Source organism: Terrapene carolina, unplaced genomic scaffold (genome assembly GCF_002925995.2).
Source record: "Terrapene carolina triunguis isolate 2854851 unplaced genomic scaffold, T_m_triunguis-2.0 Scaffold139, whole genome shotgun sequence".
NCBI lineage: Eukaryota > Metazoa > Chordata > Testudines > Emydidae > Terrapene > Terrapene triunguis.
This window is the reverse complement of record NW_020664490.1, coordinates 5,297,116-5,319,400: the sequence shown is the minus strand read 5'-3', so window position 1 is coordinate 5,319,400 and position 22,285 is coordinate 5,297,116. Positions and strand designations below refer to the sequence as shown.

General features: G+C 43.2%; 1 protein-coding gene across 1 annotated transcript; it reads left to right on the top strand.

Annotated features, from left to right (window-relative positions):
- Window positions 1-1,912: 1,912 nt before the first annotated feature.
- Window positions 1,913-22,103, top strand: LOC113406790 (solute carrier family 46 member 3-like). Its single transcript, XM_026653505.2, has 5 exons — window positions 1,913-2,105; window positions 16,019-16,892; window positions 17,342-17,425; window positions 19,900-20,056; window positions 21,662-22,103. The coding sequence occupies exons 1-5, from the start codon at window positions 1,914-1,916 to the stop codon at window positions 21,747-21,749; spliced, it is 1,395 nt and encodes a 464-aa protein (XP_026509290.1). The 5' UTR covers window position 1,913; the 3' UTR covers window positions 21,750-22,103.
- Window positions 22,104-22,285: the final 182 nt, after the last annotated feature.

Sequence of the window (22,285 nt, the reverse complement as noted above, 5' to 3'; positions counted from 1 at the left end):
GCAATTCCAGTCCTAATAACCACTGGGAAGCATTTCTTGCTCAATTTTATCCTACTTTTTCTACAGCAAGTTACAGTGGATCAGTATATTTGATTTGGGAGAAATGAAGTAACAGCTGCCCAAATTGAGCTTGAGCACTCCTGAATTTTGAGGTGTTCAAATCTGGAAGGCAGGTGCTAGATTCCCTTTCTGAATATTAGCTAAATCTGGAAAGGAAAAGTCAATTTCTGCTTCCATGGCTCAGAAGTGTAAATCCTCCTACGTGCCTGGTACTGTATCTAAAGCTGCCCAGGTCCAGTAGAGCCTCCCCTCCCTTACTTTTCATTTTAAATTCTAGTGGGATCCACGTACCTCCCTTGCTAGGCTTCAGATAGAGAGGGGCACTGTCCATTTAGTCCACCCAATTCTTTCTTTGGGGGCTGCAAAGTGAGGTCACACCAGTATCCCTAATCGATGTCTTCTGAAGGGGATATCTGGGCCAAAGCCTTCTACTCCTTGGGCATACTTGTTCCCCATTCACAGTGTCACCCCGCTCTAGCAGTGAGCTCTCCATTCACAGCAAGCTGCAGCATGAGGTTTCAGCTACCATACTCCCTCCCCCTCCCTTTCCTGTTGATAGCGGCCAAGGGAATGCTGGGAAATGTAGTTCTTTCCCTGCTCCAGGGCTGGCTCTATAGGCAGGGAGCTAACCAAGGAACTACAGCTCCTAGGGCCCCCTGTTGGTTCTCAGCTCCCAGGCTGGATCCCTGCTGGCTGCTGCCCCTGCAAATGGGTTGCCCCAAGCACTTGCTTGCTTTGCTGGTGCCTAGAGCCGCCCCTGCCCACAGCCCACGCAGGGGGAGACACTGGGACAGGAATACCCCTAGAACCCGCACAGGAACAGGCACTAGAAGCACACACAACACACTCACACATGGGGAGAGACAGACAACACCCACCCTGCCATTCAGGCACCCTGGCTTAAAGCCTATAGGGGAGCCTACGGTTGAACTGGATCTGCTCACCCCAGGTAAAAGCCCATCTGCTCTGTCTTCACTGCTCTTTTAACATGGGTTAGCTAAGGTGAGTAAGAACACACTTTTTTTGCCGTGTAGACCAGTGTACACAGCCACTAAGGCATACTAGAGATAGTGACACACACGTTATCAGACCAAGACGTGCCACACAGACATTCAGATGATACCTGAACGCTTAGATACACACAAACATGAATTTTTGCTAACACTGAAAATAGTTTGGTTTTTTTGGGGGGGAGGGGCAATGTCACATGACATAAAGTGATCTCGCTACTACTGCTTGTAATTTTGGTCATTTTGCACATCCGGACTTTGAATAACTGGCCTATATCTTGGAGCAGCTGAATAAACAACCCCAGAGAGAGTAGCAAGACCTGACATTTTATTTGGGGAGGGAAGATGTCTGCCTTTGGGTTCTCTAAAACAGTGTGATATACGAGTTTTTAAATGATCCTTTACTGCTTAACTACTTTTAGAATTTTAAAATACATGTTTTTAAGAAACTACTGAACATGGCAAAATGTAAACAAGGAGAACAATAGTGAGGAGAAAAAGACATCACCAACTTTAAAACATTCAGTTCTTTTTAACTAGTTAAATAGTTGACTGGCTAAAATAGAAACTGAATTAAATGTGCAACTCATTCGTGACTCAGATTTTTAGCAATATAAATTACACAATAGCAATCTAAAACCAAGCTTGGTTCAAAACAGTGTAAGCTCCTCCGTAACTGGCAGAGAATTACCAGCTGACACTTCCTTTCTCTCTATAGTGTGCAAAACCCCTCTCACCTGAATTTTAGACTATATTGAAACACTAGTATGTGTGTTCCTTTTGTATCGGACAGCTAATGCATGCTCTTTCTTTCTGAACAGAGAATTGAAGGGCAATCCAGACATGAGGAAGGTTTTGTTAGTGGAACCTGTCATCATCATTTACACTTTTGCCTACTTCTTGACCGTACCGCTGATTCAGCAGTATATTTATCGGAGGCTATGGGAAGAAGGAAGCAACTCCAGTTTAATAGAAAATAACAACACTACTTACTGTGAACTAAACAGAAGTAACCCAGCCTATATCAAACAGAAGGTAAGGAGGGGGAGAGGGGGAAGTAGGAAAGAAAACATATTACAAAGGAAAATTTGCAGTGAGTACTAGATAAATATTTAATTAACAGTGGCTTAATTGTTATAAAATGATTTCATTAATATTTATATGGTGCTATAGGTGTGTATAGTGTTTACAAAGAATCAACTCAGCAAGATGCTGAGGACATTCAGTTCCCTCTGAAGTCATTAGGAGTTGAGGGTGCACATTAGCTTAGAGCAGTGGTTCTCAACCTATTTACCATTGTGGGCTGCATATGCACCTCTCTATGTGTTATATGGGTCGCACCTACACAACATATATACTACCTGTATGGCCCTGAGGATGTGCCGCAGCTGTATGCTGATTGGGCTGCAGGTTGAGAACCACTCCCTTACAGGGTTTGGCCCAAAAAGAAGATATTGCCCTTACGCTGAGAAGTATAGAAACTAGGGCCCTGATCCTGCAAAGATGTATGCATGTGTTAAACTTTACGCAGTGTGATTAATACCTTTGACTTCAGTGGGACTACTCCATGTGTCAAGTTAAACATGTATGTCAGTCTTTGCAGGAGCAGGGCCTTGGTTAGATAGATATAGCATTCTACAGGGAGAGATGACATCAGACAGGGATGGGAGACCAGGAGGAGGAAATTAAAGAGAATTTTAAAATATGTATTTAACTGAACTGATCTTTCAACACCTTTGAAAATCTCTGATTTCTCATTCATGCCAATAGTGACATTCATTTCCTGTATTGTCAGAATATAAGGATGGCAACTCTTCATTTGATTGTTAATGATCCTTTTAAAAAATATTTAAAGCATATTTTAATATTATTTGTACAATTTACTCTTCTTTTAATTAGATACTGATTAGAATCCCGTTACACCACAGCTTCCTTTACATTTAGGGGAAAGTGGTAGTTGACATGGATTTGTGAGTTATAAAAAAGGCATGTGTTAATAAGAGACCATCAGCTGACATAATTCCGAAACCAGAGAAAGGGATTGTTGTAAAACTCTAAGTAGCACTTGAAGTGAGGGATTTTGCGCAATCCTAGATCTGAATCTCTGGGATGCTACCATAAATTTACTAATTTGGTATTCTGCACTGCCCCTTCTCAAGAGTGGAGCATCCAGTCTACCTAGCCCACTTGCCATATATAACAAGCGCATGCTTGTCAATGCCATATGTGGACTCCTCTGAGCAAGTTCAATGGAATAGCTCAGGCTTTCTACCATGACAATGAGTTCTTCCTTATTTGTCAGGAGACTAGTCAGCTAAGGAAAAACTTAAGAGGGCAAAGTTGAATTTTTGCCATAGGACTCTCTCTCTCTCTCTCTCTCTCTCTCTATATATATATATATATTTTTGGCTGACAGATTAGCCAAGGTAGGCCATTTATGACTCCCATTAATCCCCTTTAGTATTGATTACTTGGCTTCTACCTCCCGAATCATAGAATATCAGGGTTGGAAGGGACCTCAGGAGGTCATCTGGTCCAACCCCCTGCTCAAAGCAGGACCTAATCCCAACTAAATCATCCCAGCCAGGGCTTTGTTAAGCCTCCTATGGGGGTCAGAGTCTAGTAGAAGCATAAACAGCTCTTCCTGGCTGACCCAAACTACGGAGCTTTAATTAAATAGCAAGAAAGCAGCTGTGCATGATCCACAGCTGCAATTGGGAAGAGACCCAGCAGCTTTCTGGTGATTGGGAATAGGAGGCACCTTTTAGCAATCTGTTAATCAATGTAGAGATGCTAGTAGGCACTGATCACACTAACTCTGCAGCATGTAATTGAACACAAATAAACTCAAAAAAGCTGAGGCTGGGCTGCCGAGACCTGACTTGCCTCTCTTCCAGCATCACACAGCAGGAGAGCTAGCTATTGAACTGGAATAACTTCTAGAGCACAGGAGGAGAACATGTGAATTTTCCACTCCTCCAGGCTGCAATGTTTGGCTGCAAAGCTGTTCTTTTTGGAGAGAAAGAGAGGCTTCCATTGCAAGTCAATCTGACCTTTTATTAGCTTGACCTGAACCAGAACTCATGGTCTACTGAGGTTCTTGTGAAGTGGAAGTCTGTGGATGCTTTTGGCTAGATCAAGGTTTTTTGGCCCAGATCTAAAAGGAATTTATGTCCTACTGTGATCCACAATCCACCTGCTCAGCTGCAGCCTAACTCTGTAGGCACCTAATCTCACTCAGCACCTAAATTTTCGCTGTCAAAGTTTGTGCCTCTGGGCATGTGCATTGCTCCCTCAGGTAGGTGACCTGACACCTGTCTCATGCCTAAGCTGCAGTGTGGTCCTCAAACCAGGTGAAAGTAGGTGTTCCCCTGCCTAGCTTGCCTGCTTGGCCCAATTCAGCAAGCATGCCTAACTCTTCACAAAATGGCCAAGAGGAGGAGACCTCCCTTTATAACCTTTAGCTCAGTGGTTAGGATACTCACCCCAGATACAAGAGACTCTGTTTCAATTACCCCCTCTGCCTTGTGAGGAGAAGGGATTTGAATAGGGGTTTTCCACTTCTCTGGGGAAAGCTCTAATCACTGGGCTTCAGAATATTCTGAGGTGGGTTTCTCTTGCTGAAGCCATTCCACTTTGTATTAAACAATTAAATATTAATGGGGCTAGACAAAGAGGAGAATGTGCTGGCTTTTATGGATCCTATTCTCAGGTGCCTACCCCTCCTCATAAATTGTGTAGGGAACCTAGGCACCTAGCTCAGGGTTTGTGAATTCCAATGATTTTTCCAAGGCACCTAAAAGTTGGGTTTGTGGATCTAGGCTTTTTCTCTTAATAGTCTTTGTACATCACCCACAACAGGTATTTTCATCCAGTATTAGCTCTTACTGCATGCTGTGTTTTAGGTAGATGAATTTTGGTATATTGTGATACTTTCTCGGGGTGTCCAGAACCAGAGGTCATCGTGTTACCCCCTGCCTTAGTAAGAGACAGATTTACTGTTTTTCAGTTCTCTGGCACTCATGGTCAGTTAGCCACCCAAACAAACTCCTCAGAACTTTTCCAGCCCTTACACCAAGACTTAAACTTGCAGGCAAAGTATCTCAGTTCCTCCCACAAGCATTCCCCCCCCCCCCCCCCCCCATAGTGTCCAGCCACTGTCACTGGACACTCTCAGTAATTACCAGGTAAGCTGCCCCTTAAGAGATAGTGTACACACAGCTGGGTGGTTACACAGATGGATGGTTACAACTCAGGATCAGGTCCTTTATAGCAACACAGCACTGTAATTGTTTATTAACAAAGAACAGAGATTCACAGATTCAAATGAGTATTGAGAAAGACTAAGGGGAACAAAAATGGTTACAAATAAAACAAAACTATAACACACTTTCCAGAGATAAAAACTTAACAGGCTACAACCCTTGTCTAAAGTAGTTTCTCACCCTCAGAAGTCTTTCTGCAGAGCTTGCTGGTTTTCAGTCAATCTAGGATCTATTCCTTCACAAATCACCCCCTCACTAAGGGTATGTCTACACTACAAAATTAGGTCGGATTTATAGAAGCCGGTTTTATAGAAACCGGTTGTATGCAGCCGATTGTGTGTGTCCCCACATAAAATGCTCTAAGTGCATGAAGTCGGCGGACCGCGTCCACAGTACCGAGGCTAGCGTCGACTTCCGGCGCATTGCACTATGGTACCTATCCCACAGTTCCCGGAGTCTCCGGCGCCCATTGGAATTATGGGTTGAGATCGCAATGCCCGAATGATGCAAAGCAGTGCCGCGAGGGGTTCTGGGTACATTGCGTCAGGCCCCTCCCCCGCCGTCACAGCAACGGCAGACAATAGATTCGCGCCTTTTTACCTGGGTTACCTGTGCAGACAACATACCACGCCAAGCATTGAGCCCGCTCAGCTCAGCTCACCGTCACCATATGTCTTCCGGGTGCCGGCAAACGTGGGACTGCATTGCTAAACAGCAGCAGCAGCTTACTGCCTTTTGGCGGTAGACGGTGCAGCATGACTGGTAGCCTTCATTGGCGATCTGGGTGCAGGCAGCCGTGGGGCTGGCAGCCGTGGTGCTGCATTGCACCAGCCCCTTGCCTTTTGGTAGAAGATGGTATATTATGACTGGTATCCGTCGTCGTCGTACTGCAGTGGCTGTCGATCATGGGCACCCGGGCAGACAATGATGGTTATCAGTCGTAGTATGCTATTTTCTGCCAGGCGCCCTGTTGGCTCATTGCACGTTAGCAGAGTCGTAGTATGCTATTTTCTGCCAAGTGCCCAGTATTGTCTGCTAAGCACCCAGAAGAGGCCGATGGCGATCTGGGTGCTGGCAGACATGGGGCTGGCAGACGTGGGGCTAGATTGCTACACAGCAGCAACCCCTTGCCTTTTGGGCAGAAGATAGTATATTACGACTGGTATCCATCGTTGTCATACTGCAGTGGGCATCATATTGTGCAGTAGACCTGAAGGCTTACTGCCAAGCGCCCAGTATTTGCTGCCAAGCACCCAGAAAATGCCAAGGGCTATCAGTCATGCTGCACCGTCGTCTTAAGATGTAAAAAATAGATTTATTCTGCATTCATTTGCTTCCCCCCTCTCTCCTGCTAAACTCAGGCTTTTGAGTTCAATCTTTGGGGGGGGGCATTCTGTGTGACAGTTGTTTGTCTTTCTCCCTGATGCAAAGCCACCTTTCTTGATTTTAATTCCCTGTACCTGTACGCCATGTCGTCACTCGCCCCTCCCTCCCTCCCTCCCTTCTTCCCCTGGTCCGTCAGATACTACTTTCGCGCCTTTTTTCAGACCAGACGCCATAGCCAGCACTGGGATCATGGAGCCCGCTCAGATCACCGCGGCAATTCTGAGCACTATGAACACCACGCGCATTGTCCTGGAAAACATGCAGAGCCTCCTGGACATGCCAAAGCCAAACCAGGACCAGCTGAGGAGGAGGCGATTGCAGCGCGGCGACGATAGTGATGAGGAAATTGACATGGACCTCTCACAAGGCACAGGCCCCAGCAATGTGGAAATCATGGTGTTACTGGGGCAGGTTCATGCCGTGGACCGCCGATTCTGGGCCCGGGAAACAAGCACAGACTGGTGGGACCGCATCGTGTTGCAGGTCTGGGACGATGCCCAGTGGCTGCGAAACTTTCGCATGCGTAAGGGCACTTTCATGGAACTTTGTGACTTGCTTTCCCCTGCCCTGAAGCGCCAGAATACCAGGATGAGAGCAGCCCTCACAGTGGAGAAGCGAGTGGCGATAGCCCTGTGGAAGCTTGCAACGCCAGACAGCTACCGGTCAGTCGGGAATCAATTTGGAGTGGGCAAATCTACTGTGGGGGCTGCTGTGATCCAAGTTGCCAGGGCAATGAGAGACCTGGTGATATCAAGGGTAGTGACTCTGGGAAATGTGCAGACCATAGTGGATGGCTTTGCTGCAATGGGATTCCCAAACTGTGGTGGGGCGATAGACGGAACCCATATCCCTATCTTGGCACCGGCGCACCAAGCCACCGACTACATAAACCGCAAGGGGTACTTTTCAATGCTGCTGCAAGCCCTGGTGGATCACAAGGGACGTTTCACCGACATCAACGTGGGCTGGCCGGGAAGGGTACATGATGCTCGCGTCTTCAGGCAGTCTCTTCTGTTTCGAAAGCTGGAGGAAGGGACTTTCTTCCCGGACCAGAAACTAACCATTGGGGATGTTGAAATGCCTATCGTTATCCTTGGGGACCCAGCCTACCCCTTAATGCCATGGCTCATGAAGCCGTACACAGGCAGCCTGGACAGTAGTCAGGACCTGTTCAACTACAGGCTGAGCAAGTGCCGAATGGTGGTGGAATGTGCATTTGGCCGTTTAAAAGCGCGCTGGCGCAGCTTACTGACTCGCTCAGACCTTAGCGAAAAGAATATCCCCATTGTTATTGCTGCTTGCTGTGCGCTCCACAATATATGTGAAAGTAAGGGGGAGACATTTATGGCGGGGTGGGAGGTTGAGGCAAATCGCCTGGCCCCTGATTACGCGCAGCCAGACACCAGGGCGGTTAGAGGAGCACAGCAGGGCGCGGTGCGCATCAGAGAAGCGTTGAAAACCAGTTTTGTGACTGGCCAGGCTACGGAGTGAAACTTCTGTTTGTTGCTCCTTGATGAACCCTCTGCCCCTCCCCCACCACCCTGTTAACTCTACTTCCCTGCAAACCAACCACCCCACCCTCCCCTACTACCCTCCCCCCTTCGAGCACCACTTGCAGAGGCAATAAAGTCATTGTTACTTCACATTCATGCATTCTTTATTAATTCAGCACACACCTAGGGGGATAATTGGAAAGGTAGCCCGGGATGGGTGGGGGAGGAGGGAAGGAAAAGGACACACTCCAATTTAAAACTTTAAAACTTATTGCTATGGAAATCATCTAGGGTGGAGTGAGTGGGTGGCCGAAGGCCCCCCCACCGTGTTCTTGGGCGTCTGGGTGAGGAGGCAATGGGACTTGGGGAGGATGGCTGCTGGTTACAGAGGGGCTGTAGCGGCGGTCTCTGCTCCTGCTGCCTTTCCTGCAGCTCAACCATACGCAGGAGCATATCACTTTGATGCTCCAGCAGCCGGAGCATCGACTCTTGCTTTCTGAGTACAAGTTGACGCCACCTCTCCTCTTCAGCCCGCGTTTCAGCACGCAACTTCTCCTCTTCAGCACGCCACCTCTCCTCTCGCTCATATTGGGCTTTTTTAAAATCAGTCATTGACTGCCTCCACGCATTCAGCTGTGCTCTGTCAGCGTGGGAGGCAGTCTGAAGTTCAGTAAACATTTCGTCACGCGTCCTTCGCTTCCTTCTTCGAATATTCACTAGCCTCTGCGAAGGAGTAAGATTTGCAGCTGGTGGAGAAGGGAGAGGTTGTTAAAAAAGATACATTTTAGAGAACAATGGGTAGACTCTTTCACGTTAGATTTTGCTGTTCACAACATCACACAGCACATGTGCTTTCGTTACAAGGTCGCATTTTTCCTCTTATATTGAGAGTCTCCTGGTTTGGTGTGAGAGATCACTCACGCAGTGCCAGGACACAGATTTCAGCTTGCAGGCAGCCATGGTAAGACATATAGTCTTTGGGCTTTTTTAACCTTCTTAACATGTGGGGATGGTTTCAAACAGTTCTGCCCTCATTTCCCATACCAAGCACCCGTGCCATTTAAAATGGGTTTGCAATGTAAAAGGAGGGGCTGCGATTTCAGGTTTAACATGCAGCACAAACCCAACTAACTCCCCTCCCCCACACACCCAATTCTCTGGGATGGTCACTTCAACCCTCCCCCCCACCGCGTGGTTAACAGCGGGGAATATTTCTGTTCAGCAGAGCGGCAGTATCTAAGTCGGCGGGGGAGCATTTCCCGCTGACATGGTGCTGTCTGCACCGGCGCTTCTGTTGGTGAAACTTATGTCAGACGGGGTATGTTTTTTTTTCCACATCCCTGAACGACAGAAGTTTTACTGACAAAAGTACTAGTGTAGACATAGCCATATACTGTCATGTTGTTTTCATTATTGCAACTACAAAACCCATAAATGATGAAAAATCTGCCAGCTGCAGATTTCTGATCTGGAAATGTAGTTAAACTTCACAAAAACTTAGTTTGATTTTTTTTTTTCTGTAGTTGACATTTGCTGGAAAACCCTGAAATTCAAGCTTTTTTTCAAAACGTGACAGTACATGCTTCGAAAAATAAAACTTTCCCACTACATGCAAAGCATTGAAAAAAGTGCTTATTAACCATGAGTCAGCTGAATTTCAAATGGCTTCTTGCAACAAGATCATTGTGAATTTACTTTTTCACACAGTTGCTCACTGCAATTATTTGACATAAAGGATGCATAATAAATAACTAGTTTTACATTCACAGTGCTTGGATAACTCTGTTCAGGGCAATGGGTCTCCGGTAAGCAGGATCTTGTCCTGCAGAACTTTTCTGTTGCCCATGCCCTGCCAATTTCCAGTTCCCCTTATTTCATCACTACAGGCCTCAGGTAGCTGTAAACTCTGAAATAATCACGATTTTGTCTGTCTGCCTGTGTTTTACATCACACTCATCACCATAGCATCTGAGCATGAAATTCTTGCCCCATTGATGTAAATGGCAAAATCTCTATTCGCTTCCATGGGGCCAGGATTCCACACTGAGAGAGAATTCTATCTGCAAGTGGGTGAAAACAGTAGGCTGAGAAATTTAAACTCCAGACACTTTGCTGAGATTATATTTGCACCAGGTATTCTGGATTTTCCTGGGAGTCCAAGATACTAGTGACTTTTATACATAGATGCCCTACATTTTGCTGTGGTGTTCCTTAAATTCTGTTTCTATCAGCCTCTCAGGAAGAGACAAATTGTCCTCTCTGTTCATCTTGTGTAGTTCCTTTGTTTGTAGGGTTGGGAGGGGCTTTTCAAGCTCAACAGTGTCAGGGCAAAATGAGAAAATAAATGTAAGACAATAGGAGAGCATTTGGGGTCTGTAAAGTTATATAAGATTTAGTCAAAGATGGATAAGGCCTTTGCGGCACTTGGATTCATTATCTCATAGGCTTTGGGGAATATATTCATTTTATAATTAATTAAAAAGAGGTTCAGAATTCACTGGAATGAAAGCTGGTGCTTTCTGATTGCTGGATTGAACAAAATCTCTTTTAACTGAGCTCAGAGGAGTTATATTGAAACATTATTTATCATACAGTGCATGCAGTATCCTTTGCTAGTATGTAACATTCTTTAATTGTACGAGCCGCTATCAATTTGTCCTGTCCTGCTCATTGTTCAGCCTCAGACACAACATTCCTCACTTAATTTAATCCTTATTTAAATCAAGGGATTCTTCATTTTCATCCATTTAATTTAGTATTCTAGGATTTTTTGTTCTGTATAATCATATTTTAGAGTGTAGTGGATTTGCAGATTAAGAAAATAGGGCCAGATTCTCTGCTGCTCTAAATCTGTGTAGCTCCATTGATTTCAATGGAGTTGTGTTGGTTTGAACGAGCTGAAGAGTTGGCCCATAGTTTTTTATGTTCATTTTCATTTACTTTATAAAAGCTTGAAGTGTTCATTGATAGTGTTCATGCATTCTAAATGTGGCCTATGTCCCCCTCCCCCGTCCTTGAACTAGATCAGATGGTGCAAGCCAGGGTAATTCCAGTGAAATTAATGGAGATGGGTGATTTACAGGAGTTGAGCATCTCGCCTCCTTTTTTGCGTGTGTTGGACTTTCTCCTCCAAAACACACACACACACATGCCATTTTTCTCTTCTTGTTTAATGTTATTAAGGGTGTTGGGTTTTTAGCTATCATATCTGTATGAGTTTTAGACTGTTTTATGGTATGGGTTATTCAGTACCCTGAGCATTCCTGTGTGGGATGGGGTGAGACAATATGGTAAAGTAGAGTTTTATTACCAGTGTATTGGCATTTCTATGATGCTCATCACTGTGGTGTGCCAGCTGTAGTATTGGAGTGCCAGCTTTAGTAAAGAAACATTGCATACAACATGGAACATCCTAAGGTTCTGTTTGCTGCTTAACTGTACAAAAAGTGCTACCCATGAATCAATTTTTTCGCTGTCTTCACAACTGCAGTTAATCCTTGTCTCACAAGATGCCTCTGCTTTGTTCGTTATGCCCATTTGTCTGCAGGCTATTGCTTCCCTTCCCATTGCTGCTGTCTCTGCAGAGCAAGTAGTTTCCCTTCTCGTGCTCCCCCCATCTCTCTCTCTCTCGCTCTCTCTCTCTCTAGGATAAATTACTTCCTTTCCTAACACTACTCTCCATTCATGATGCTTGTCTTTCCTTTGCACCAGTGCACTCTGTAGACAGGGCCCTTCCCTCTTTTTGTGTTGATCAAGTTGCTTCCTTTCTCACTGTCTAGGCCAGGGGTTCTCACAAGAAATTTTTTGGTGGCTGCTCTGACAGTTTTTCCTAAAATACTTAATTAACTTTAGGAAAAACAAATATATATGCACATATCCATGTCCAAATCATTGTAATTTATTTATGTAGGGGAGTTTTCAGACTCAATAATAAAAATAATGTACAGATCTTTACTGGACCTAAACAGAATAGAAACAAAATAAGGTGCTTTGCACGGCCTTGTCTTTTTTTGTTGTTGTTTCTTTTGTTTTTTTGGTTGCTGGTTTTTTTTTAGACTTGCTAGCTAGTAAGTCTGCTCCTGTGAAAACTGATATTTGTAGGTTTGTTAATATCGCTTTTTATAGCAGACTTACTCAACCCTGGCAAGCCGGGGGACAAATTAAGCTGTGAATGGAGAGTTGGGTAGGGAAGCAGTGGGGGCTGGGGGTAATGGAGGGCTAGGGGAGGCAGTGGGGGCCATGGGCAATGAAGGAGAGTGTGAGTGGGGGTCCGAAGCCCCGCGGTCGATGGATGGAGCCCGAAGCCCTGCGGCCGGAACCTGAAGCCCCATGGCCAGAGTCTGCTGCCCAACGTCCCAGGGCTGAAGCCGGAAGCCTGAACTCCACTGCCCCTGGGAAAGGGGGGAACTCAGACTGGCTGCCTGCTTTTCTGGTGTTTCTGGCTCCAGAGGGGGGCGAGGCCCAACTCCTACTGGTGGCCATGGGGAAAGGGTGAATGCTTCTCCCTCCCTCTCCCCCCCTCACCAATCACTGCCTAGGAGGCTGTGACTGCAAGAAAAACCCTGGGTGGCCTCATGCGCCCACAGTGGCCACATTTGAGAAACACTGCTACGCCATATCTTGTTCCCTGTTCCCAAATAGAAACTGGATGAAAGCAGAAGAAAACTCCACTTATCTGGCCCAAAACCTATCAGGGGGAGTTGTTAGGGACCAAAGGATCATCCTCCATTTTAACCTGGTTCCAGATTCAGGCTGTCAGATCCCCAGGGTGGCAGTAGTGCAGGCAGGAAGGCCATGATAATATGACTTCTGAGGCAGCCGTGCTGCCATAAGGGCATGGGATAAGGGAGACAAGAGTGTAAGAGGGCTTGCCCTTCGTGTGAAGGTCTGAGCCCTCCATGGTTGCCTCAAGATCTACTCAATTTTCTTCAGGATCTCAGAACACCCTGGGTGGGCGTGGAGGGCTATGCCTCCTTCCCACCCTGCAAGTAAACAAAGTCCAGCACCACCACTTCATGATACCGCGGAAGCTCCAGGTGAACTTTCAGAGTGACTTTAGTCCTTTTACATTAGTTTTGGTTCTGTTTGATAGCATGACATGGAGATTTGTGCACAGAGAACCACTTTCCTTCCTACCGCTGCTCTCTAGGCTGATCGAGTTACTTCCTTTTCAGCTGCTGGAGTGACTGCCCTTTGGTATTGCCCGTGTAACTAAACACAAACCAAGATCTGAATTTGCTAGCAACCAGTGTCAAGTGCAAAATAATCATCAAATCAACTTTGATTTATATTGTTACTGTTTTTTCTTTAACTTTTTTCTTTAATTCTTTTCACTTACTACCATTAGTCACAAATGTGCCATTAATTTATGTCCATCAAGTGTGTTTAAAAATAAAACTTTTATTAAATTGAATAAAAAGAACTCAGAAGTTCTTCCTCCACTCTTGCATCTATTTATTGCTATAATGAAGCTACTGTATCTTACAGGAATACACGCACAGCCTGATACCTCTCTTACTAGAGGTTAATAATTCTGAGACTTTCTGAGCCTGAGAACTCCTTTCCAATGGTTTTAAATGTATTTGCACCTGTTAGGTAAATTATCCAGGTACTTCACACTGCCACTCTGCAGGAAGACTTCACAGACTTGTTGATGGTCATAGAATCATAGAAGTGTAGGACTGTAAAGGATTTCAGTAGGTCATCTAGTCCAGTCCCCTGCACTCAAGGCAGGACTATGTCATAACTAGACCATTCCTGACAGGTGTTGGTCTAAACTGTTCTTAAAAACCTCCCATGACTGAGATTCCACAGCCTCCCTAGGCAATTTGTTCCAGTGCTTAACCACCATGACAGGAAGTTTTTCCTAATGTCCAAATGTAACCATCCTTGCTGCAATTTAAGCCCATTGCTTCATGTACTATCCTCAGAGGTTAAGGGTACGTCTTCACTACCCGCCGTATCGGCGGGTAGCAATCGATTTATCCGGGATCGATATATCGTGTCTCGTTAAGACGCGATATATCGATCCCCGAACGTGCTCACCGTCGACTCCGGAACTCCACCAGAGCGAGCGGCGGTAGCGCAGTCGACGGGGGAGCCGCGGCCGTCGATCCCACGCCATGTGGACCCCAGGTAATTCGATCCAAGATACTTCGACAAGTTGCGTATCTTGGATCGATTTCTCCCCCCCCCCCCCCCTGTAGACCCGCCCCAAGGAGGACAAATTTTTCACCCTCCTCCTTGTAACGACCTTTTATGTACTGGCAGTGGCGCTGGAAGTGGGGGTGCTGGAAGCCAGCTAAGGAAACTGTAAAGCAGTGGTCCCCAAACTTTTTACCTCATGCCCCCCTTACACCTGTCTGTGCCCCCCCACACACACCTCCCAGAGCCGGGGTTCTGGGAGGGTGGACACAGATGGGGTAAGGGGGCCGGGAGCTGGGGCTGGGAGCAAAGTCCCTGGGTGCGGGGCCGGCAGCTGGGACCCCGTGTGGGGCCAGGAGCAGAGCCCTGGGCATGGGCTGGGGGTGCTGCAGCACCCTTGTACCCCTAGTTCCCACGCCTATATGTACCAGAAAACTATTATCATGTCCCCCCTCAGTCTTCTCTTCTCCAAACTAAACAAGCCCAGCTTTTTCAGCCTTTCCTTATAGGTCATGTTTTATAGACCTTTAATCATTTTTGTTGCTCTCCTCTGGAGTTTCTCCCATTTGTCCACATCTTTCCTGAAATGTGGTGCCCAGACCTGGACACAGTACTTCAACTGAGGCCTTATCAGTGTGGAGTAGAATGGAATAATTACTTCTCGTGTCTTGCTTCTCATGTCATGGAATACTATGTGATAATATTAAGTATAGATGTGTCAGTACGATTAGTTTTTATGCAATACACTAGAACCTCAGAGTTACGAACTGACCAGTCAATCATACATCTCATTTGGAACTGGAAGTATGCAATCAGGCAGCAGCAGAAACAAAATAAAATTAAAAAAGAAGCAAATACTGTACTGTATTAAACATAAACTACTAAAAAATAAAGGGAAAGTTTAATAAAAAGATTTGACAAGGTAAGGAAACTGTTTCTGTGCTTGTTTAATTTAAAGTAAAAGGGTTAAAAGCTACATTTTTCTTCTGCATAGTAAAGTTTCAAACTGTATTAAGTCAATGTTCAGTTGTCAACTTTTGAAAGAACAACCATAACATTTTGTTCAGAGTTATGAACATTTCAGAGTTATGAACAACCTCCATTCCTGAGGTGTTGGTAACTCTGAGGTTCTACTGTATTTCCTTTGTGTGCATTATTATGTATTGATGTAGCACTATCAATATGCATGACACTTTACAGATAAGTAAAATATCATGGGCTCTGTAATAATCCCATTCAGGGCCAGATTCTGATCCCCCTTATCTGCATTAAATTGCATGTTTCAATATGATTACATGTGGAGTAAGGTGTTGCTTCCTGTGAGTGGGAACCAACATCTGGCCATAAAGTAGTAGTAGTTTTATCACCGACTTCAGTAAGAGCAGAAGCAGACCAATGCCCCTTTGCTGAAGGGCTCACAGCATAGGGGCCTGAACTTACAAATGCGTACTCACAACAGTAGTCTTGTTGACTCCATTGCGACTACTCATCAAGTAAGGACTACTTGCCTGAATGAGAGTGTTCAGGATCATGTCCTAAGTTAAAATACAACAAGAAAGAGTGACAATATTGAGGGAAGGGAGAGAGAGGACAAAGGTTACAGCAGTAGAATTTTTTGGATATGTAACTGCTTCATATTATTTTTTTTTTCCCTTTGCAGGAAGTCCAAGAAAAGGCCTCTCTTTTTCTCATGCAGTTGGACTTAACTGGCGCAGTTCCCAGCATTTTGGTTGCCATTGTCCTTGTAGCTGATGGGGATCGTCATGGACGCAAAAAATCTTTAGTTCTGCCTTCAGTGGGAGCTTTTATATCAAATGCTTTCCTTGGTGCATTATCATATTTCTCCCTGTCCCTCTCTATTTTGTTTGCAGTTGCATTTTTTGGTTCACTGTTTGGAAGCATTGCAACTTTCCTCGGAGGAGCCTTTGCCTTTATAGCTGACCTATGTAATGAAGAGAAGCAGAAAACGATACGTATAGCTGTGGTTGATTTGATTTTTGGACTTGTATCTGGATTAGCAGGACTGACTTCCGGCTACTTCATAAGAGGATTAGGCTTTCCATGGACATTTGTGGTTGCTTCTCTGCTTCACGTTATTAATATTTTCTATATTACATTTTGGCTGGAGGATACAGTACGTGTACCTGAATTCCAGCAGCATGCATCAGTATCTTGTACTGAAGGCCTTAAAGAAGCATTTTCTGGAGTGTACATGCTTTTTAAAACTTCCACTTGTAAAAAACGAACTTTAATCATTGTATTGCTTTTTACATTCATGATGTATTTTTTTACCTGGATGGGTGGGAGTTCTCTTTTTACGTTGTATGAACTGGATGAACCTCTCTGCTGGAATGAACTCTACATAGGATATGGAGCAGCTGCATCCACTTCTGTTTCTCTGACCAGTTTTTTAGGAATATACTTGTTTTCACATTGTCTCAGGGACATCTATATTGTCTTCATCGGGATATTTTCTTACATTGGAGGAATGGTCATGGCTGCCTTTGCCAAAACTACACTGCTCATGTTTTTAGGTGAGTTCAAAAGCAGGCCCTTTAGATTCATGAAATATGTGAAAATTGTTATATTCTATATAATTAAGCCAGCTGATCCCTTAAGAACCTAAAGATATTTTAAAAACAACAACAAAAAAAGTAATGTTCAATCAAGTTCATATTGGATTTTAAATGTAAATTCAAAAATGAAAAGTGTGACAAGTGAATGAAAGCACTTCCTTATGGCTTTCTGGTTTTAATATCATGTATATATACTGGGTTTATGACTGTTTTTCTGTGCTAAGATAATTTAAGATAATTGTGTCACAATACAATAATAGTTATGGTTTGAATCTTCTATCACTTTTACTATTTGGAGCCTTCAGTACATAAAATGCAGTTAGGTCATTTAAAAAAAATTGCAGTTCACCTTTAAATTCTAAAATGCGTTATTTGAGTGACTCATGACTAATTATATTGTTTTGCAGTGAGAGTGCCCTCTCTTCTATGTTTTATGCCCATTCCAGTTCTACGGTCCATGTTGTCAAAAGTGGTTCTGGCTAGTGAACAAGGTGAGTTGAATTTATTAAAGAAACATTCATCAGGCATCTTAAAATAAATAGGCTCTAAATTATAAAAGGTTTAGAACATATTTGTGTGAAGGGGTTCCATTTTTTTGCTTGTTCTAGCTTTTTAAAGTAATTTCTTTAATTTCAGGTTCTATCTATTATCACTCTAATTTATTTCAGTAAAATCCTTGTGACTTTTGTTTCCAAGTTAATGTAAACAAGATTAGATGTTAACACCTGGCCAAAATTTCTCCATTGGGGAAAAAAACCCTAAAAGATTGGTTGGCATTTTGGTTAAAAATAGTGATCCCTTGAAAACTGGAAGTGGAGTTAAAAGTAAAGCTCTGTTATACAGTTGTGACTTGACAAGTGCTTTTAACATTCGGCAAGTTTTCACATTCAGAGAAAGAAATACATCTCATGTTTAGTTAGCCATTACAAATTATATTTCGAATGGCAAAGGGTGGATGGTCAACCTTTGAAACACTTGAAAGGGTGGAAAAGAAACAATTAAGGACTCTGATACTGAGTTGTGCACCACTGCCTCATGGCTATAGTAAATTTCCCAAAGGACGTAACATTAATTCTTACCTATATAAAACCACGGATGTTTAGATTTAAAACTAAAAACACTTTGTATAGTGTAGTGCAGAAATGAAGCCTGTTATTCTGCAATCTTTTCACTGATGTTTAATTGAAAGCTGGTAAAGAATGGCTTATTGTTTGAAGTATGTATGTACCATATTTTGGCACCTCTAGCTCCGAATGCTCTCACAGAATTTTGAGTAGCCAAACTGATACTTTGTGAAAGTGCCAGCTCATTTATTGCAAAAGAGTTCTCTTGAGCTATTCATATTTATAATATATTTAGCAAAACAAAGATGTTTTTATCTGTACTGGTCTCTAATCATTCACATTGCCAAGAAACTACAAATGTGGAAATATCATTCTTTAGGATTGCCTATAGTTGAGTGGCTTGATGCAGGAGACAGTTTGCCTTATAGTGATTTACTCAAAGAGCTCATTCTGTTTAGCATAACAAAGAGAAGATTAAGGGGTGACTTGAAAATGAGGGTCTGGCTAGAGAATCTTGCCTGTATGCTCGGGGTTCTGCTGATCGCCATATTTGGGGTCGGGAAGGAATTTTCCTCCAGGGTAGATTGGCAGTAGCCCTGGAGGTTTTTCGCCTTCCTCCGCAGCATAGGGCAGGGGTCGCAAGCTGGAAGATTCTCCGCAACTTGAAGTCTTTAGATCACGATCTGGAGACTTCAACAGCAGAGTTAAGGGAAAGTGGGGGGGTCAACATTTATGGCCTGCATCATGCGGGAGGTCAGACTAGATGACCATATTGGTCCCTTCTGACCTTAAAGTCTATGAGTCTATGATTACTATTTATTTGGATCTACATGGGGAACAAATATTTAATAATGGGGGGGCTCTTCAATCTAACAGAGAAAGGTATAACAGAATCCAGTGGCTGGAAGTTGAAGCTAGACAAATTCAGACCAGAAATAAAGCATAATTTTTTAATGTTGTTTGTGATTAACTATAGGAATAATTTACCAAGGGTCATGGTGGCTTCTCCATCATTGGCAATTTTTAAATCAAGATTGGATGTTTTTCTAAAAGATCTGCCCTAGGAATTATTTGTGGAAGTTCTATGGCCTTTGTTATACAGGAGGTCAGACTAGTTAATCACAATGGTCCCTTCTGGCCTTGGAAACTATGAATATGTGAATTTGTGACCTCTTTATGCTTAATTATTATAGTTACTTTATCTATATAGCACCATGAGCATACATAATGCTGTGCCATGGGCAAGCATGCCAAAAGAAGATGTTCTGTCCTAAAGAGTATACAGTCTAAATGGGGTAATCCGGATGGAGTATAATAGAAAAAATGCAGACTGAGGTAATGTAGAATTTTTCATTTCTGGAAATGGAGGAAGAGGATAGAGGCACTGAAGTCTTGATCCAGCAAAGCACTTGCTTTGTTGGATTAGACCCTTGTTGAACATTAGCTGGAAGCTGTTCAGCATATAAGGAGTAGCATGAAAGAAACAACAAAGTGTGGAAAAGATGGACATAGAGAAAAAGGAGAAGAAGAGAGCAGGAAAAGGGAAGGGATAGTAGGTGGAGTTGCACAGAACTTTGCAAGTGAGAATGAGTTGTTTGATTTGGAAGAACAGCGGGTGTTACTGAAAAGATTCAAGAAAGGAGATACATGGGCAGAGTGGTAGTAAAGATAATCTCCACTGGCAACACGCTCTTGTCACTTAACAAGAATAATTGTGAAGGTGGTCCGCCGGTAAAGCATTCTAACAGTGATGCTGTACAGAAATTGTATGATGTGGAATTGTAACTGTAGTGGATCTCTTGTATTTTTTTATTAATCCTCTTCTCTGACCAAAGTGAATGACTTTCATTTCAATACTTGCAGAGCACTGTATTGTTATCCAGATATTTTTATTTTAACAGGTGCTGTGTTTGCTTGCATTGCCTGCTTGGAAGTTATGACTAGTGCCATTTCACTCGCAGTTTTTAATAGTCTCTATGCAGCCACTGTAGCTTGGTTTCCAGGCTTTAGTTTCCTCTTATCAGCTGGTCTTTGTATAATTCCCCTGGGCGTCATGTGGTAAGTATATATCATAAGGGTTTTTTTACTAGAGTAGAAATATATTTATGTATGAAATGAAGCTGGGTGGTTTAGTGGATAAATGTTGTCTTTCACCTGTTGGCGCCATATTTACGTCTAACTTGAGTTTCCTAATGTGGGGCTAAATTCTACCCCTGGATGCATGTGTGGCTTCCATTGGTGTGAGTGAGAGCTCTGTTTGAGTGTGTGCCTCTGAGGGGAAAATTTGGCACAAAATGAGGGTAATCAAGGTGTATGAAAGCAGAGAGCTCAGTTTTGTTGTATATTCTCGCCAATGGGAGTTATGGGTCTGATCCAAAGACCACTGAAGTCAATGGGAGCATTTCCATCCAGGCCCCTTCGCCTTGATCCTGCAGCATTAAAATCAATAGGATCTTTGATATTGACATTTACTTCACTGAGCATGAGATCAAGCCCTGTGTGAATAAATCTCCATGCATATCAGAAAAGCTGGGGAAGGACAAACTTATGTAATATTTACCCACACTGAACCAGCTGTATTTCAGTAATATTCAGGACAAATTACACCTTTCCTTGGTGTTCATGATATCTAAATTCACTTGCATTCTCTCTAATGTAAACTATGCATCTGAGACTTTGAAACATGAATGGAATTGACAAAAAGAAGAGCCATTCTCCCAGTTCACGTATACTCTTAGATTTATAGAAAGTTAAATATTTATTAAGAGGGATAGTGTTATCCTTCCTGAAGTCTTGTACCTTTTCACCTCATGCCTAAACTTCATCTCAAATGCCTTTTGTTCCGGACTAGCTGAGTTTTAAGATCAGGGTAGTGAGACATGAAGAACACATCAGACTTGAGTGCCTTTCAACATTTCAAAACCTTGGACCTGATTCACTACTGCATCACTCCAGCTTTATGCCACTCTCATTCCATTGAATTATCCTGGCTTTAAACTGGAGTAATATATCAGTGATTCTGACCCAATAGGTTTAATGGAGTTGGAAGATAAAGGGTCTCATCCTGGAAGTGGAGAGTATTTTAGAACATAAAGATATTGAGGTGCTCAGATACTCTGTTATTGGGGGCCATATGAGTACCTCAGATATAGAGAGATATAACTTAATCTATAATTTCCGGCATAACAGGGAAAGCTCCTTTCAAAAAGGCAGTGTTTTCTGTACAAAGGGTCATAGACACATACCAATAAATTAATTCATCTTGGATCCAGGACTATAGAATGGCATGATAGTTATGTCTGAAGGTCTTGTCTTCCCTCTCCACTCCAGATTAATGCCTTATCTGTGGTATACTGCACTTAGAATAGCCTCACTCTAACCCTGAGAAATCATCCTTTGCAATGGTATTATTTCAGAGCAGAAACTGCAGTTTGTTCCAATTTGTGCTAAATCAGGCATGCTGGCTTAGTGCTTTTCACAGAGAACCAAAATGAGATTGTCTAACTCATGTTACATAGGGCAAGTATTATCATTGCTTTATTTATTAAGCCACCTGGACCTTTCTGTGCAGAAAGCCATTGGGTGTGTTGTTGGTGCTGATTCAGCATACTGTACATTACTATCTTGCTAAAAATGTCTCTGTGTCTTATCTCTCTCTTCCAGCTGGCTTATGTGCACCAGTTGGCATGAAGATGACTTGGCATCACCTGCATATGAAGAAGTATCCAGTGAAGAGAGTATTGACAGCTGAACAAAGAATTTACTTACCTTGGTTTTCTAGTCTGATGTGCATGGCACAGCCTGTTACATACACACTGATAGGGGAGAGAGTGTGACAGTTGTAGATGAAATCTGGACAGTAGCTCTGCAACAATTACCATAAAACTGCTAGCATTTCCAGTCTTCCTATTTTATGCTAGAATGAGTTTAATCCTTATACTTAACTATGCAAATAGGGTGAGAGTGGCGGGTCTTTATCAGTTTTTAAAGTATAGCAAAAATGATTGATATGTATTTATGAATAAGAATTTAGAATTACTTATTTTTTTACATCCTGTGCTCTTGGATTTACAAATAATGTCTCTTTCAGAATTAAGAGAAAATAAGTGAGAGCCATATTTTGTTGTCTCTCAAGTTTGAAAATGATTTAAAGTAGGGCTGTTGATTAGTTACAGTTAACTCACGCGATTAACTAAAAAATATTAATTGTAATTAATCGCACTGTTAAACAATAGAATACCAATTGAAATTTATTAAATATTTTTGGATGTTTTTCTACATTTTTCA